The 18596-nt window shown below is 47.2% G+C and overlaps 1 protein-coding gene across 1 annotated transcript in view; it reads right to left on the bottom strand.

The window, feature by feature from the left end:
- Window positions 1–17484, bottom strand: part of HTRA3 (HtrA serine peptidase 3) — a 35059-nt gene extending 17575 nt beyond the window's left edge. The window contains exons 1-2 of the mRNA XM_066573334.1: window positions 16967–17484; window positions 6682–6781 (exon numbers count right to left, since the gene is read on the bottom strand). Coding sequence (XP_066429431.1) covers window positions 6682–6781; window positions 16967–17369 — 503 coding nt within the window. The 5' untranslated portion in view covers window positions 17370–17484. The remainder of the gene's footprint in view (window positions 1–6681; window positions 6782–16966) is intronic.
- Between the last annotated feature and the right edge of the window lie 1112 nt (window positions 17485–18596).

The raw sequence follows: 18596 nt of genomic DNA, 5'->3' as shown, positions 1-18596 counted from the left end.
CGGCATAGCGTACTGCCTGCAGCGAATCATTTGCCTGATCATACAGATCACGAAGTAGGATAATATGTTGAAGTGTAATATCAATTAGGTACAATTGGGTCAAAAGGTAATCAGTAAGGGGGCGGAGCCTGACCTCCGAGAGCAATGGCTGCCTGAGACCTGCGCTCCGGCTGTGAGAGGTCTTTACAGGGTCCTATCTGACGCTTCTAACAGCGAACATGCGGAAAGCGGCAAGGGAGAGGAGCGCTGAACAGCTGAGCACGCCGGGCGCTCAGAAGAATCAAGTCGGGATGCAGCGCTTTTTGAAGGAACGGGACTCCCGATCTCCGCGCCCGCCGGCCAAGATGGCGCCGGCCCACGAGGCTGCTTCATCAGATCAAAGTAAGGAGAGGGGAGGGGAATCCTCATCGGATGAGGAGGAAGATAGCGAAGCCATCTCTAAAGGCTTCATGAAACAGCTTCTAGCTAAAGCCCTGCAGCCCCTGATGTCAGACCTTGCTGAAATCAAAGAAGATGTTAAACACCTGGGGCGCAGGGTGGAGGACCTAGAGACATCCGCCTCCTCCATCACATCGCACGCCCTGATTTTGGAGCAAGTCCTGAGGGAGCAGCACGAGCACCTTAATCGCGCCCTAATATCCCAGGAGGACTTAGAAAATCGAAACAGGCGCTGCAACGTCCGTATAAAGGGGCTCCCCGAGTCGGTTGCTGCGGAGTCCCTCTTTAAGGTGGGTGCGGAAATTTTTGGTCTTCTGCTAGGACCCGCGAAGGCGCAACACTTGGGCATCGAGCGTATCCATAGGGCGCTCAGACCCCCTCCTTCCGCGAATGACCCACCAAGAGACGTCATTTGTAAGTTGCTTTCTTTCCAGGACACTCTTTCCATTCTTAATGCTGCAAGAGAACACAAAGAGCTGAAATTTGGGGGTCATTCTCTGCAATTTTTTCAAGATCTTGCACCCTCCACCTTATATAAAAGAAGACTTATGCGCCCACTTCTGGAGGCTCTTAGGGCTAAAGACTTGCGTTACGCCTGGTTGTTCCCCTTCGGGTTAGGGATATCCGTGAAGGGGAGAAGGCTCACAATAAGAACCCCAGAAGACCTACACAAAGCCTGGCCCCTTCTGGAGATACCCCCTCTAGACCTGCCGTGTTGGCTGCCGCTTCCGGGGTTTCCGAAATTGCCAAAACTACCTCCCCTTGAGGCATGGCAACAAGCCTCTAACGCAAAATCACCTAGAGGGAAAAAAAAGAAGACAAAGGAGACCCCCAGCAGCGTGGACACCTGAAGTTATTGAGCGACGCGGCTCAGGTCCACCCCCACACAGGTTGTTCTGACTCGACCTAACTTTACGCTTTTTGAAAAGCGTTTTCCAAAACCAAAGAAAGACTTTCGGATGTTTTGCTGTCCGTGGACTTTTCTTTAGCGGATAGGTTTGGATCAACCGGTCCCCGCGGCTGTTGTTTGTATTATTGGTTCGACTTAACATGTCTTCACGTTGCTTTCTCTTTTACAGGATGGCTCCTCTCCCGACCAGCTTCAGCTGGGTTTTAGGAGCCTGTTCTTTCCTTCCGTATGTCCTCATTAGAGGATCCTGTGAGACCCCTGGCAGTTCAGGCTGTCTGTAATTGATCGGTCTTTATTTTATAAGGCCCGATCAATCCGCCTCACCCCCTACCTCACCCCTTCCCTCACCTCACCTTCCCTTCTCACGAATAGACGCTCCAGTCGCAGTGAGGTCCCCCGTGTCGTCTCCAGTAGGAGAAAACTACTCCGCTCTTCCTTCTTCGTGCCTGTGGTTTGTTTCCCCCCCCGGCTGTCTCTGGTGAGTCTCTTCCCCCCCCCCCCCCCCATCCCGAGTGTCTCCAGCCCTCCCGCCCCCCCCTTCCTCCTCAGTCTCCCGTGCCCAGTCAGACTACCGAGTGACTGGAGGAGAGGGAGACTTGTGTTCTTCTACGACTAACGCATTTGTTTCTCTTCACGTATTACAGAGTTCTTCGGGGATTAGCTCCACTTCACCATGAGCGACTCTCTGAAATGGTCTACGTTTAACGTGAAAGGGCTGAATTCCCCATCCAAAAGACATCACGTGGCGCTGCTGCTGAAAAGGTACGGCACAAAAATTGCTTTTTTACAGGAAACCCACTTCAGGGGAAATAGACATTTATCCCTACCGGGCAAACTTTTCACGCAGGGATACCACAGCACGCACCCGACATCCGCATCCAAGGGTGTCTCTATACTTTTCCATCACACTGTAGTTTTCACATGCGAAGCCCAACACTCAGATGGAGAGGGGAGGGTCCTCTTTTTAAGGGGCAAACTCCTAAACCAAAAAGTAACGATAGCTAATTTGTATACTCCAAACGCAGGGCAAGTACCTTGGCTGATTAATCAGCTAGAGATTTTAAAGCAGTTCGCGGATGGCCCAATTCTCTTGGGAGGAGATCTTAACCTGACCCTCAACCCCATTCTTGACTCCTCGACGGGGAAATCTCACATTGCCCAGGCCAAACTCAGAAGACTGTATCGCAGTCTTTCGGAGATGGGTCTGATGGATGTCTGGAGATATGTTAACCCCACGACGAAGGACTTTACCTTCTATTCCCATGTTCATTTTTCTTTCCAACGCCTCGACTATATTTTTGTGTCCTCGTCTCTGCTAAACTCCGTTACCGGCGCCAAAATCGACCCCATTCTTATCTCTGACCATGCTCCGCTCCACATCGACATTGACCTCTCTCCGCCCCCCGCTCGAGAATGGAGATGGAAGTTAAATCCCACGCTCCTAGACTTAGAAGAGGATAGACAGCACTTAAATTCACTCCTAGAGGAATTTTTCCATTTAAACAAATCACAGGATATCTCAACTCCAGTGACATGGGAAGCCCATAAGGCATACGTAAGGGGCCTTTTGATTGCTCTGAGCTCCAGAGTTAAGAAAAGGCAGCAAAAATCGATAGATGAAAAGCTCCAACAGATAGCAAAACTGGAACAAGCCGCAAAAAGTTCACAATGTAAGGCCGCGCTGGACAGGTTGACTACCCTAAGGAAAGAGCTAAAAAGAGACTTTGACTCGAGGTATAATAAGAAACACTTATACCTGCAAAGAACAGTTTATGTTCAGGGCAACAGGGGCAGCAGATGGACCTCTGCCCTTATTAAAAAAGCTCGAAAAAGAAACTTTATCAGCTCCATAAAAACTAGCTCAGGCCGCCGGGTCACATCTTCGGCAGATATAGCGGAAGAGTTTCAGGCCTTCTATTCGCAACTTTATAATATTCACCAACCCCTCACACCCGACGGACGACAGGTCGCCCTCGCACAGATACACAAGTTCTTGAGTGAGCTGAACCTCCCCAGTCTGGACGATGATGCTGTAGCGACCCTGACGAGACCAGTCTCCTCTCAGGAGATAGAGGACCTCCTGAAATCCTCCCCGTCGGGGAAAAGCCCTGGCCCAGATGGGCTACCGGCCTCTTATTACAAAGCCTTCCAATCCTGTCTGGTTCCCCATTTGACAGAACTATTCAACTCCCTTTTACGGGGAGAATCGCTTCCCAGGCAGGCGCAGGAGGCGCATATTACTTTGATACATAAGGATAATAAAGATCCGGAGGCGTGCGGAAGTTATAGGCCTATATCCTTAATCAATTTTGATGTTAAACTGTGGGCAAAACTTCTCGCAAAAAGACTAGAAAAATATATCCCATTCCTTGTTGACGCGGAGCAGACTGGTTTCGTCAGGGGCAGAGAGGGAAGAGACAATTCTATTAGACTCCTCCACGCAATTAGTTACGCCCAAACACAAAACATCCCACTGGCTCTAGTAGGCTCAGATGCCGAAAAAGCCTTTGACCGGGTTAGTTGGTTATATATGCAAACAGTTCTCTCGCACTTCAAAATCCCCCCTACCTTCATTTCTGCCATCTTTTCTCTATATGCAGCCCCTTACGCCAGAATTAAAATAAACGAGATCCTTTCGCCCCCCTTCAACATCAGTAATGGCACGCGGCAGGGATGCCCCCTCTCCCCCTCGCTATTTATCCTAGCCCTTGAGCCATTCCTGCAGAGGATCCGTTTAGATCCCAACATTCAGGGTCTAAAGGTGGGCCGAAAGACTCTGTCGTTAGCCGCTTACGCAGACGACATTGTCTTTTTAGTTACGAACCCAGAAAGGGGACTACCCCATCTCATCAGTCTCTTAGAGGAATATGGAACCCTCTCTAATTTCAAAATAAATTTTTCCAAATCAAAGGTTCTAAACGTATCGATTTCGGCTAGCCGCTGCCAAGCGCTGAAAGCAGACTCCCCTTTTTCGTGGGCGGCAGCTGACATAGATTTTTTAGGTATACAGCTCACAAAAAAGGTAGAAGACTTGTTCTCGGCTAACTTTACTCCTCTCCTGCCCAGGATAAAAAACATGCTGCGCTCTTACGACTTGCCTTTCTTGTCCTGGCTGGGGAGAAAAAACATTCTCCAGTCATATGTAATGCCAATAATCCTATATAAACTGCGGCTTCTACCGATACACATCCCCATTTCCTTCTTTAAGTCCCTTCATTCAATCATCCTAAATTATGTATGGAGGGGGAAAAGGCCGAGATTGGCCCATAGTTTACTTGAAAAAAGGAGGGTGGACGGTGGGGTTGATCTCCCTAATCCGCGTGACCTGTACTTAACTGCCCAATTAAATCTCTGGATGGAGTTGGTGCTTCCCTTAAAGGACCATTTAGTACATGAACTCGCGTTAGCTTCGTACGGCCCCACTCTCCTTCAGGATCTGTGGTTCCCTGCGCCGGTCCTACGGAGACGGAGGACTCCTAGTCCCCTTCTTAGAGGAGTTATGGAGACTTGGCATAAACTGGGAGGCGGGTTGGCCCCCTCCCCCTCTCCCCTCACCCCCTTAAATGTCCTGCATAAGACATTAGATCTGCACCTAGATCCTTGCTCTGCGGGCAGCTGGCAGATCCTCGCAGATAAAAGAATTTCAGACATTCAGACGAGGGCTCACATGCCCCCTGCAGACATTCTAAAAGACCTATTGCCCAGTCATGGGCTTCCCTTTTTAGTATCAGCACACATTACCGGAGTTATTAAAAAGTTTTTGTCCCAACACAAGTCGACCAGACCATTAACTAGTTTTGAGAAAACTCTGAATGATAGCAACTTTTCTAAGAGAAAACTAGCTTTCATGCGTAAGCAATTTATTTCTCCCACGGGTAACTCAAAACCCGTGTTCATCACTTCTTGGGAGAGGGAACTCAAGATCACTCTCTCGGAGAGCGACACGAGGGTCATACTCAAGAACTCATTTGGCATTTCGCCCTGCGTTACCTCTCAGGAGTCACATTACAAATTACTATCAAGATGGTATAGGACTCCTCAATGGCTCTCAGATCATAAATTATCATCTCAAGATGCCTGCTGGAGGTGTGACGCTGCTACGGGTTCATACCTACACATTTGGTGGGAGTGCCCGGTGCTGGTGCCCTTCTGGAGGGAGGTCGGGTGTGTGCTGAGTAAGCTCGCCCCGGGGTTGGTTCTTTCCCCTGAGGTGGTCATTCTGTGGAAGCCGTCAGCCGCCTTTCACCCGCAGAAACACAAATTGATCGCTTTCCTGCTTGATGTCGCTAAGGCGCTCATTCCCCTTCTATGGCATCAAAAAACCCCCCCTTCTCTGGCGATGTGGAGGGACAGGGTGGATCTCCTTTCGAACCTGGAGGAATTATCCAGTTACTCCAGGGGCTCCCATGAGGGGTTCCTGGAAACTTGGAGCCCGTGGCGCTCTATCAGAGCAACACTGCTCGAGGGGGGGTCGTCCACTGAGTCGGACTAAAACGGAGTCTATTCCACCTCCTCTCCTCCTCGGTTTCGAAGTACGAGTTCCACTCCCTAGTCACAGCGATCTCTCCACACAAAAATTTCTTGTCCGGTGGTGCGCCCGCAGCCTGAAGTTGCTCTGACGCGCTGGGTTCCACATCTCACTTAAAGGTAGACTGTGCGCGAGACTGCTCCCCCTTCCCCCCCCTCCCCCCCCTCCCCCCCCCCCCCCCGTTCCCACACCTTTCTTCCATTCCCTCTGTTTGTTCCCTATTGTTGCTGTCTAATTGTTTCTTTGTGTGTCTATAGGTTTGTTTCGGTTGTTTTTTGGGAGGATTCCTGATAGGGTAGTTGCCCTGGATGGTGGATTTTTGCCTCCCGGTGGCCTAGGCCACGTTATTACTGTTGCAGAATGTCTCGAAAAATTCTCATAGGGTTACTTGCTCTTTTATCGTATGTTCGCACTCTAAGGTAACCTGTTTCTATACTCCAGGAGACGTTGTTTACTAATGATTCATTGATTGTCTATATTCAAAATGTCAATAAAAATCGATTTAAAAAAAAAAAAAAAAGGTAATCAGTAAGAGGGCCCCAACTATGATATGCCTTTAGAATACTGGTGTATTCTTATATGGCAGAGTGGCTTTTGAGGCTACTTCAAGTGCCAGGGCCCAGATGTAAATACCTTTGCACCCCTTATACGTGGATGGGAAAGCCATAAATACTACCCAGAAACATAATAGATGGGGGCCAAACATGTCTGAAACCCATCCCTCTAATGGCCCCATAAAAGCGGCATGATCTTACCCCATGGTATGTCTGACCTTACAGCAGCAAAGCAGATTAGAAGACATTACCTGACAAAAAGTTCAATGTGCACCACTGCCGGAGCAATCTTTTCCACCACATCAGCAATGAAGTTAAATTTGTACCTCGGACTGTTGGGATATTGGTGACCTATACTGGCAGAAAAAATTTGGTATGTTAGTAAGAACATTCCTGGGTGAAGTCTCCTAAACGCAGACAGGATTATGTTAATTACAGTCTTTTAACTTACAACTTCTGGACAAGACATCTTCTAAACCCCATAAGCAGTCATAGCCTTGGCTGACCCCATTTTTCTAAAAGTCCACAAAGTGCAATCTAAACTAAAAAAGTTCAGAGATCTATAAATGGAGATCACAAACGTCATCTGTTCCACCAGTGACATATTTAAGTTCTGCATTTTGGTGACACAGAACCCCATAACTACAAAGGGGGTTAACATAGATCTTAATTTGTTCTGCCTCGTGACATATACTTAGTTCCAGACTTGAGATACTCCGTCCCTGTCTCGACTAGTTGCGGTGTGGTACGTTTACTTGAGGACGACCACATAAAAAGGTCCACTTGAAAACTTTTGGCATTTAAGTAACAAGCTTCTCTAAGGAAGGTTTCATGTGGTCCAAAACCACAAACATCATCCCAACATGGAAAATTTACAGACAATACAAGACTTTAAACATTTACATTTAAAGGAGCGCTCAGTGTAAACTCCAAGCTGGCGTACTTCAAAAAGCTACTAAAATATTCCTCAATATAAACAGTATCTAAAAGTTCAAGACGCCAATTAAGGAAAAGGATAATAAGGATACAGATGTGCAGATGTGGGAAGAACTTTCCTGCACACACTGCTGGTTTCCCCGTTGTAACATGGTATTTGCCTGGGGTCCTAAGGTTGTATGCATCATTGAAGCACCCTATATGTCTGAGGAGAGGGGAGCTCCAGTAGAGGTTGGTCCAGACTATTAACCCCATGGGCAATATGAGCCTATTTAGGTTTTCCCGAATCCATAGTCAACGCAATGCTAGCAAGAAAGAAAAACGGCTTCCATTACTAGGAATTGAAATGGCTGGGGCCATAGTAAACCAAGCCTTACTGTGCTAGGATGGAGGACTGTTGTGAAGTCCAACCGGACCAAGAGTTAGGCTCACTTTGATTTTATATGCTTTGTTGCTACAGTAGACCCAGAATGAAAAATGAATTGACTTTGCAAATAACTAAAAATCCCCTACACTTTTGTGTATACAGCTCTAGTGCAGACCAGTGTCTCCTTCAAGGGGTTGTCCATTTACCAGACCACATCCCTTCAATAGGGCTGACTGTAGTAAAATAATAAACTGATCATTACCTACCCCTCCACTGCCGCTGGGATCCAACAATGCAGCCCTGTTGCGGTTCCAACATTTGTTAATGTCATTAATTGCAGGCTTCAACATCACCGCTCATTCTCCTACCATCAGCGCTCACATCATGAGCGCCATGATGCCAGGAGTTTGGGAACGTGACACCGCAGCCTCTGATTGGCTTGAGCAGTCACCTGACTTCTGGTGATGTCAGCAGTCACACCAAATGCTATGACCACAGCAGGGCTGCAGTTTTGGATGTTGTGGAGAGTCAAGAAACGCTCAGTTTGTGATTTTACTACAGTCAACCCTATTGAATGGATCATGTCCGGTAACCAGACAACCCCTTTCATAACAGACTATGTGCAAACCCTGTGTAGCTTGATTCTGCAGTCATACTCCCTTCCATCTGTCTTTTTATTCTTACTTACATTTGGTAGGTTTTAAGAAGTAATATACTGGATGTAACCAGCTGCTGCAAAGGAAATGTATTATATGCTGCTCATTCAAATGGCTGCAATAGCAAGAGCTGCTCTTTGTTTAAGGGTATTCCAGGTATTCTCAAAATTGACATTTATTGCCTAGCCATAGCATAGGTAATTAAAGTCGGATTAGTGAGAACAGAGATCCTGGGTCCCATCTTCTCTTCACTGCACCCCCCAAAGTGACGTGCAGATTGAATGGAGCAAAGCTGCTGAGCAGGGGCATAACTATAGAGGATGCAGGGGATGCAGTTGCACCCGGGCCCTGGAGCCTTAGGGGGCCCATAAGGAATCTCTTCTCCATATAGGGAACCCAGTACTATGAGTAAAGCATTATAGTTGGGGGCCCTGTTACAAGTTTTGCATTGGGGCCCGGGAGCTTCAAGTTACACCTCTGCTGCTGAGCATACTCATTGCTGCTCGATTCATTTCAATGGGGCTGATGGAAATAGGTGAGTACAAACACTCAGATATCTTTGGTAGTCCCAATGAAAAAGAATGGAGCCGCGAACTGCATGCGTGACCACCCTGCATTCAATCTCCTCCTCACTGCGGGGTAAGGAAAGCCCACAGTAAGGAAAAGAGGAGGGCATGGGACCCCCATTCTTGAGATCAGTAGGAGATTTGTATCACCTTTCCTATATATAGATGATAGAAGTCAATCTTGTGGACACCCTTTTAAGCCTTCTGCACCTAAACTTATTATGCTTCTGTACAACCTCTAACTCGTATGGAGCTACAATATGGCGTCCACACACATTTAGAGACTCTTAGGGTCTTTTTACACTGCACAACTGTCAGGCGCTCCAGCGTCCAGCAGTCACCCCAGCGATAATCACTTCTGTATTTGCACACAAGAGCAAGGATGGTTCAGTGAAAGGAGGTGGAGTAGGTCGGAGATTTTCAGCCGCGTCTGCGTCGGGTCCTCCAGCGGGAGGTTCCAACACAGATGTGAAATCAGCCATAATTCTCTGTACCACAGTTTCCTTACACTTTTAATTACCTTACAAAGGGTTTTGTTGCGTTTGTTGTGCTTATAAAGGCAGTAATGATTTGGATATGGTGTTTTTATGATTTTTTATTCTTTTCCATAATATATAAGTTCGCTAAAGGTGAAGCGACACTATAGTTCCTCCCGAGGTTACTCCGTGACTTTACTCATTCACTTTGATGCATTTTGCATGCAGATATGTGTAGAAAAAAAAAGGAAAGAAAATATTTGATTACTTGATGCGGAAGCCAAGAAATATTTGACAGTCATTCAAACTTGGCAGCTGCTTTGAAATATTTGACAGTACCACCTATGTAAATAGTTCTGCTCACCCGTTTCAACACCGACCCCTGGATGCAAATAAACCGAGAGCCATGTCTGCAGCCTGGCAATGCTTTGAATGGATCTCAATCGGCACCTCGTTCTATGGCACCTTTTCACATTTTATGACCGTACAGCTATAAAATTCTGCTTTATGAGCCTCAGTGCATAAATAAATAAACGTCCGACTACCGATGTTAATGGGACACCTGCAGATGTGAAGCTAGAACTGCAGTATGTGGCTTTTCATCTCATCCCATATATTATAGGAAAGATTCAGGAAAAACTATGATTAGTTTCCATTTTAACTCTGGATACAGGAAAGACTTTGCACATGGAACGTAACTGATGATACAGACCCTAAGATCATCTAGCCTGCCATGAAGAATTCATAAAATGAAGTGGCAGAACACCCAGTCATCGCTTTATCACCAACAAACTATTTTAACAAAAAACATTGTCAAAAGTACACAACCCCCTTAAGATGGGAGATGATTTTTCCCTTTACTTCAAGCAGCATAGGCAAACCTCCTATGGCCACTCTTACAGTATGGGCAATGATTAGTCTCACAATACAAGTGTATCAACCTTCTGGGACCTCCATTGTCATTATGCTGTTAAGGTTCCTTTAGATGGAATGAATATCGTTGAAAAAAGCATTCAAAAGAGCGAAAGTGAATGAAAATCATTTGGTCTAAACGCAGCCAATGACCGAACAATGAACAATAATTGTTCACTTTTCGCTCGTTGTTCTTTTTATGCAGGAATAAAAGTCATCATTGGATCGTTCACTAATCTTTTGGTTTAAATATGGATCGTTCAGTCCTTCTCTTTCACTTATACAGCGCATGTGAAAGACTGAATTATTCTCATTTGTACCATGTATCTGCCTGTCTTAGCCGGCTGCACAAGAGCCAATAAGCTGGCGGTAACGTCACTTGTATGTTTGCTTGTTCAAAAGCTAATCAGATCGTCTAAAAGGACCATTACTCTGAGCAGGGTTGAAGCGACACTCTTCCTGGCTCATGGAGTGAAGTCACTAGTGGGGTATCCCTTTAAAGGGGTTTTCCCACTGTAAATATGTATTCCCCATCTACAGGGGATAGAAATGTCTAATCCGTGGGGGTTTGACCGCTAGAGCACCAGCAATCGCAAGAACAGCTCACCCTGAATGCCCTATGTGCATGGAACAGCGGTGGTGCACACGTTAGACTACCAACCCAGGAAGGGTATAGTTTCTCCTTAGTGAGACGATCTAGAAGATGTGAGGAGACTTAAAAGGCTATCCATGCTCCTCTGGGAAATATATGCAAATGGAGGGTGGAACAATATCTCTGTGGTGCCACTTATTAGAAGGCAGCATTCCTGCAAGTCAATGTCAGACCTATGCATTGTAAAAAGGTCAGACATTGACTTACAGGATACAGCCCTCAATCCTTTCCCCACACGTCTTCTCCTTTTCCCCCCTGCATTGCTCCCTCTACCTCCAGGGGGCCTCTGAGCACAGTCACTGTGTTTGGTTTAGTTAACCTGCACCTGCAAAGGTGTGACTACACAGTTTAAATTTCTCCTCCCTCACAAGCTCAGGGTCCTTGAAGCTGTGGAGCTTAGGTCCATGGAGGCCTGTGGGGCCTGAGAGGGACCTGGAAACACGGAGTGGACAGGGGATAGTCAGCCCCTCGCTCATCGCCTGTTGGGGCGAAGTCACCTTCCTGGAAGGTCCACTGGAAGAAGCAGTGTGCGTTGCTGTGAGCGCTGTGGTGGACAACAGTGTGCAGTTGCATGTTGCATATGATATGCTGGACTGTTTGTAAACTGAATACCTATGCTGAAATAAACGCTGGAGGAACCAGCATTTGGACTTTACCCTGTGTTTTCTGGACATCATTGCGGTGCTGCCACCCCAGGGCAGGGGAAAATAAGCAGGAGATCCCGGGCAAGTAACCCCAACTTTTCACAATATATAGATACATTTGGTCCTTATAGACCAGTGGTGGCGAACCTATGAAACGCGTGCCAGAGGCGGAACGCAGAGCCCTCCCTGCTGCCACACGTCGCCATCGGCCGTTTACCACTTTAGTGAATACCGACAGGGGCAGCAGCTCCCCTGCCAGCATTCACTCAGCTGCGCATCTAGCGGCGCTGATCCCGCTGCACATGTACTCACGCCCCCAGCTTGTGATTGGCTGGGGGCGTGTGTGGCCTAAGGAGAGGAAGTGTCGGCGGCATTGGCGCATCCTGGGAGGCTGGGGCACCAGCACATGCAGCGCCAGCGGGATGAGTACAGGGAGTGGCGGCGGCAGGACCAGAGATGCTGGCAGCGGATGCTGAAGGGAGCGCCGGCGGCACCAGGACACTGAGGGCCGTTGGCAGCACCACACCCGCTGACAACGGATGCTGAAGGGAGCGGCGCTGGCACCAGGACACTGAGCGCTGGCAGCGGGCACTGCAGGAGAGGTCAGCTTCTGCATTTTATTTCGCTTTTCATTTTACCTGGCCTGGAGGGCTATATTCCAGTGTGGCTTACATATAATATACATAGTAACATAGTATGTAAGGCCGAATGAAGACATTGTCCATCTAGTCCAGCCTGTCTATCCTACTGTGTTGATCCAGAGGAAGGCAAAAAACCCCAAGGCCAGAAGCCAATTAGCCCTTTTGGGGGAAAAATTCCTTCCCGACTCCCTAATGGCAATCAGACTGTTCCCTGGATCAACCCCTAATAGTTCCTACCTGCCTGTATACCAGGATTGACACTTAACCTAATATTTATATCCTGTAATATCCTTCTTCTCCAGAAAGACATCAAGTCCCCTTTTAAACTCCTCTATCGATTTTGCCATCACCATTTCCTCCGGTAGAGAGTTCCACAGTCTAACTGCTCTTACAGTAAAGAACCCCTTTCTGTGTTGGTGATGAAACCTACTTTCCTCTAATCGTAGCGGATGTCCTCTTGTTACCTTTGTGGTCCTGGGTGTAAACAGATCACGGGAGAGATCCATGTGTTGGAGGGCTGCTGTTGGGTGTCACTATTCTACTGGGGATCGCCGTGGGGTGTGACTATTCTGCTGGGGGCCGCTGTGGGGAGGGGGGGGGGGGTCACTATTACCGCTGGGGTATGTTTACATGTGGCGGAAATGGGCAGGGCTGTTTCAAAATAGACAGCGTTCAGATTTTTACTGCTTATTGGATGCGGAAATGCTGCAGGATTTTCCACAGGAATTTCCGCTGAGGACATTCTGCAGTATTTACGCATCTAAAAAGCTGTCAAAATCTGCCAGCTGTCTATTTTGAAGCTGCTCTGTCCTTTTTATAAATTACTGGGTTTTGGGTTGCAGTTTGGGCACTCGGTCTCTAAAAGGTTCGCCATCACTGTTATAGACTGTAGACAGTGTGCAAATGCGTAATATATATATATATATATATATATATATATATTAGTGAAGGCCTACTGTTGGGCCCTTGGCTATCTTCCTCCATCCCATAGAAGTAATGAAGCGGTGGTCACTCATGCACAGAGCCGCTCGATTCACATAGGGGATTTGGGGTACACTTCACAGAACTGCTTGGGGTCCCAGTAGCCAGCCCCCCAACAGTCAGACATTTATTCTTTATCCTATGAATTGGGAAGAGATTTCTTTAGTGGAAAACCCCTGTTTTGCGTCCAGGCCATGTAGTCACACAAGGTGATGACTATGAGGTGACCTCAATGTTTCCCTGCATCGGAAAAAAATCACAAGCGACTTTATGACTATCCTAAAATAATAATCACACACAGATGAAGAATGATTATTAATATTAAACTCTTGAAGTCTATGGAGAATGAGTTCCCTGCAGCTGTTCTTCACTTCTCAGCAGCTTCCTGATGTGCACTGTTCTGTAATTCCATGCTCTTGAGTTGATCTCAGGGGGTGCAGCTTTTATCCACGGAGGGGATTTATACAGATTACCATATCCAAAAGAGCATAACTGATGAACACAGAAAAATATATGCCTAGCTGTAACCATGCGACATAGTAGGAACAAGCGAATTCTACCGTCTTGCTTTGCAAGGCATTGATTAAAGGAAGCGTGTCACCTGGTTCATCCTGCTTGAACCACAGGCAGCGTGTACCTGGGATAATTATCTACACTGCACCCGTGGAAGTCGGATTCTGAAATGCTGATGTGTTTCAGAATAAACATACTTTAAAGTTTGATAGGTGCCCGCATTATGTAGAGTGACATCTATGCACAAGCAGGGAGAGAGCTATCACTTGAAATGATGCGGGTGAGGAGAGGTGGGTGCAGCACCACATGTATGACTTAGAGCACTCTTCCGAGTCAAAGTATGTTTATTCTGAGACGCTGCAGCATTTCAGAATAACACCTACCTGGGTGCAGTGTACATACCTGTCCCTGGTTCACAAAACCTGGTGGCAATTTCCTTTAGTGTATGCTGCTATAAAAAAAAACAGGGGCGTAACTATAGGGGATGCGGTTGCACCCAGGCCCAGGAGCCTTAGGGGGCCCATAAGGCCTCTCTTCTCCATATAGGGAGTCTAGTACTATGAAGAAAGCATTATAGTTGGGGGCCCTGTTACAGGTTTTGCATCAGAGCCCCGAAGATTCAAGTTACGCCTCTGAGACTCAGTGCTGTCTAAGCACTCCTGCCACTTCATTCTAGTCACCAATGGAGATTATGGTATCCAGACCACAGAAGTTGGACATTGGTGGCATGTCCTAGTGCTATGCCACCAATGTCTCTGACGAAACAACCTGTTTAAAGGGACCTGTTGCTAAGACATGCCTAAAAAGTAAGTGAGCCAGTGAAGGCCCCCTTCCTGCTGAACTTTTGATTGGCTAAGCAGGATAATACCATAGTAGGTTTGTAGGGTGATCATGCAGAATCATAAGACAGGGGCCAGCACCTGTTACAGAGAACCCACTGGCTTCTTTATCTTAGTTTTGAAGGAGTTCTGTTCTGGTTAGTAACGAAGAAACTTTTGAAAAGTTAGGTTCAGCGGATTCGTCAAATTTCTGCAATAAGTTCAGTTTGCTCCAAATTAGTTTGAACCGAACTGGAAGTTCACAAAAATGCCTACTACTGTATTACACTCTCTAAGAGTGTTATCAGGGCTTTTATGGCTCTCAGACAGTGTTATACACCAGTGTACATGACTAGTGTTGAGTGAACTGAACCAGCAGAACCCGGTTTTAAGTAGAACTTTGCTAAAAGCTCAGTTCAGGTTCCTGCCAAGTTCAATCCCAAACGGGGTTCTACTGGTTCGGTTCGCTCAGCACTAGTCCTGGTGACAAATGTAATAATTGTGTAAAGTAAATTCTGCAACTTTTTAATTTACTTGATGTTTAAATTCCTCACCACTTGCTGTCAGTGAATGGAAACCTGCATATACTTAATTATCACAGCTGGAAGATTTTATCTAGTCTATACACCGCTGTAAGGCTCTGCTCACATCTGCATTCTGGGTTTCCCTTCTCCTACTTTGTCTTTGGAATGGGAATCCCTAAAGTGAACATATTCATCCCATGATGGAACAGAATGGCGCTGGACAGTCTCATTGACTATAATGAGGTCCATCCGCTTGGCATCCTGCCCTCTGGCATTTTCCTGGGCAAAATAGAGGAGCATGCTGCAGTATTTCATCCAGGATTTTTGGACGGATCAGCTCCGGAGGCCCTGATGGGAGCCACTGACGCAGATGTGAACATCTATCCTGGACTCCAGGCTGATACGTTGTAGCAAACAGATCTTGAAAAGGGTGAAGAATTGATACACAAAGTATATTAGAAAGTTGCAGAGCTTGATGATTAACCTGCATTTGCATACAATAGAAGGACCTTTAGGCTGTTTCACAAGGGCATATTATGGCATGACTGCGGATATCATGACCTGAACTCAGAACTTCATAGATCTCCCTGATGGTCTGAGCTCCAGGCAGGATACCTGCAGTTAGGTTGGGTCACTCATTCGTATTACACTCACAATGTGGTTCCAACAGTTAAAATGGTGAAAACCGCATTGCACTCGCAAGCAAATCGAATAACATGCAAATGCAATGCAGTTTTTTTCACTGCCATAGCGAACAATGGATGATTTTTGAACAAGAATCACCCAAAAATAGGAAATACTGTTATTTTCTATCTTAGACCATCGATCCGAGAGAAAAAGTGCTCGTGTGAATTAATCCATGGAAATTAATGGATTCTTTTCACATGCGAGTTCGCTCCTTCTCGCAATCTTACAGAACTCGCGCGTGGAAATCGTTCGTGTGAATTCAGCCTTACATGGGTAAATGAAACAATAATGTCACCTATTTAAAGTGAACCTGTCACATTACAGCCACAGACATGACATGTACCAATTTACTGGCCTCCAGTAGTCGCTGACTAGTTAGTTATGTGGAATTACATCTCATATATAGACCCAACACGGATGGGATCTTACCACAGACATACATTATATGGGTGCCAGCTCATACCCATGGTGGCAGCTGGCATGATCTGTGAATAGGAGTGCATTCATACAGGTGACAGCGATATTGGTCTGGCAAGCTCAGACGGATATTGCACCTGCAAATTAGCGCTTTTAGAGTGCGATACGATTTTTCTCGATCCTATAGGGAATAAAAATAATCTTAAACAGAATTGCCCCAAAATCGGACAAGCGGTTGTGATGATCTCACACTGTCAGCGCAAGCGTAAAATCACTCATATAAACTAACCCATTGGGTTTATTTTCACATGCGGTTTCCATCTATATCGCAATGGGACGGAACTCGCACAGGAAAATCGTTTATGTGAATGCCGCCTAAGACCTCTGACACCTCCCGGTGTCGTACGTTAAAAAAACGGATAACGCATATTATTCAGTAAGGCAGCAGACACTACTGCGCTTCGCTTTTGTCACGCAGACACAGACTGTATGAAAAACTCATCGCATGTCCTATTCTTTATCCGTGTGGTGTTTGATGAAGTTGTGCTCGACCTTCTTGGGGCGCAACTCACACACAGCAAGCGCATCTTTAGCCTAAGAGTAATACCTTGCAAAAGCAGTGGTTAAGGACATGCTGGGAGTTGTAGTCCTATATTAGATTTCACATCCTCATGCACTATAATACATTGGACACTAATAAAAGTCATCATCATCATCACTAGCATTGGCATGCATGCCCTCCTTACCCGATTGGCAGGGACCCTTATGCACCTGCAGCACAGGTGAGTGCCCCTGCTGCAGTGCCCTCCTGCTGGCTAGTTTCAGCTGGCACAGGTTGTTGTAGGTCTGCCCATCGTTGGCACACACTTCATGGTCGTGCCTGCACTGACAGGTCCCCTTCAGCCCTCTCTTCCCGGGGGGCGACTTGCACTGCAGGGTGTCCCCGCAGGGAGCGTCTCCTTCCCGGCCGCACGGCTCTCCTTCGCCCGCCGCGCAGACCAGGCAGCAGTTGCAGTGATCCGGGACGTAGCCGCTTGGGCAGACGGGGCTGGGGCAGCGGGACACATCGCAGCGGGACGGGCAGGCGGAGGTGCCCAGGAGCAGCGGGAACAGCAGCAAGAGGAGAGAGCCTGGCATCCTGAGGGGCATACTATGTAGCAGGCAGCGGCTGTGCCCTGTTATATGGAAGAGGGGCTGTGAGGACTGCAGGCTGGGGGTGTTACTGGAGGAAGGTCTCAGCCTACAGCACCCTTCCCCTCATCCAGGCGGGAGTTACCAGCTGGATGCCAACCTAGTGGAAGCATAGACTCACACAGAGGGGGCACCACGGGAAGCTGAAGATGCCTGGACTGAACCCCCCCTATTCTTCAGTCTACAGTGTGCTGACAGAAGAAACCAAAAGGAATGTGATCTCAGTGCTGCCCATACATCATCCCACCAAACGTAATGGGAGACCTGAGCAAGAATCAGAAGTATTTACTTACATGTATTAATACTTAGCGGGGTCTCTTTTGGCCCTAATTACATTGGATACTCTCTGTTATGTACTTTCTACTAATGTCTGACAGACGTAAGTCGGTATTTCCCTCCATTCATCTTGCAAATGTCTGGCGAGTTCTCTTAAAGAACATGGATGCTTTTTATATTTCCTGACCTGATGTTCCAGTTCATCTCTTGGATACAAGATGTGATGCGGGCATGTAAGCTTTAGCACCCTGTTGTACCACCTCTAGCTTGGGTGCAAAGTGTGATACATGCAGGCATCGAGGCTCTAGTACCCTGTTGTCCCACTTCTAGCGTGGATACAAGATATGAGACGGTCAGGCATGGAGGCTCTAGTACCCTGTTGTACCACTTTTAGCGTGGATACAAGATGTGATATGGATGGGCATGGAGGCTCCAGTACCCTGTTGTACCACTTCTAGCGTGGATACAAGATATGAGACGGTCAGGCATGGAGGCTCTAGTACCCTGTTGTACCACTTCTAGCGTGGATACAAGATGTGATATGGATGGGCATGGAGGCTCTAGTACGCTCTTTTATTGCCTCTAGCATGGATACACGATGTGATACAGGCAGGCATTAGAGATGAGCGAGCGCACTCGTTAAGGGAAATTACTCGAGCAAGTATGGGCATTTTCGAGTACATGCCTGCTTGCCCGAAAAGATTCGGGGGGCGGTGGGGGAGAGCGGGGGGAACAGGTGGTGGGAGATCTCTCTCTCCCCCCCCCCCCACGCCCCCCTGCTCACTCCCGCAACTCATCGCTCACCCCCGCCGGCCCCCGAATCTTTTCGGACGAACGAGCAGGTACTCAAAAATTACGATACTCGCTCGAGTAATTTGCCTTAACGAGTACGCTCACTTATCTCTAGCA

The sequence above is a fragment of the Eleutherodactylus coqui genome, chromosome 7, assembly GCF_035609145.1.
Source record: "Eleutherodactylus coqui strain aEleCoq1 chromosome 7, aEleCoq1.hap1, whole genome shotgun sequence".
NCBI lineage: Eukaryota > Metazoa > Chordata > Amphibia > Anura > Eleutherodactylidae > Eleutherodactylus > Eleutherodactylus coqui.
The sequence above is the reverse complement of the archived record's forward strand: the minus strand, read 5'-3'. Positions and strand labels throughout refer to the sequence as shown.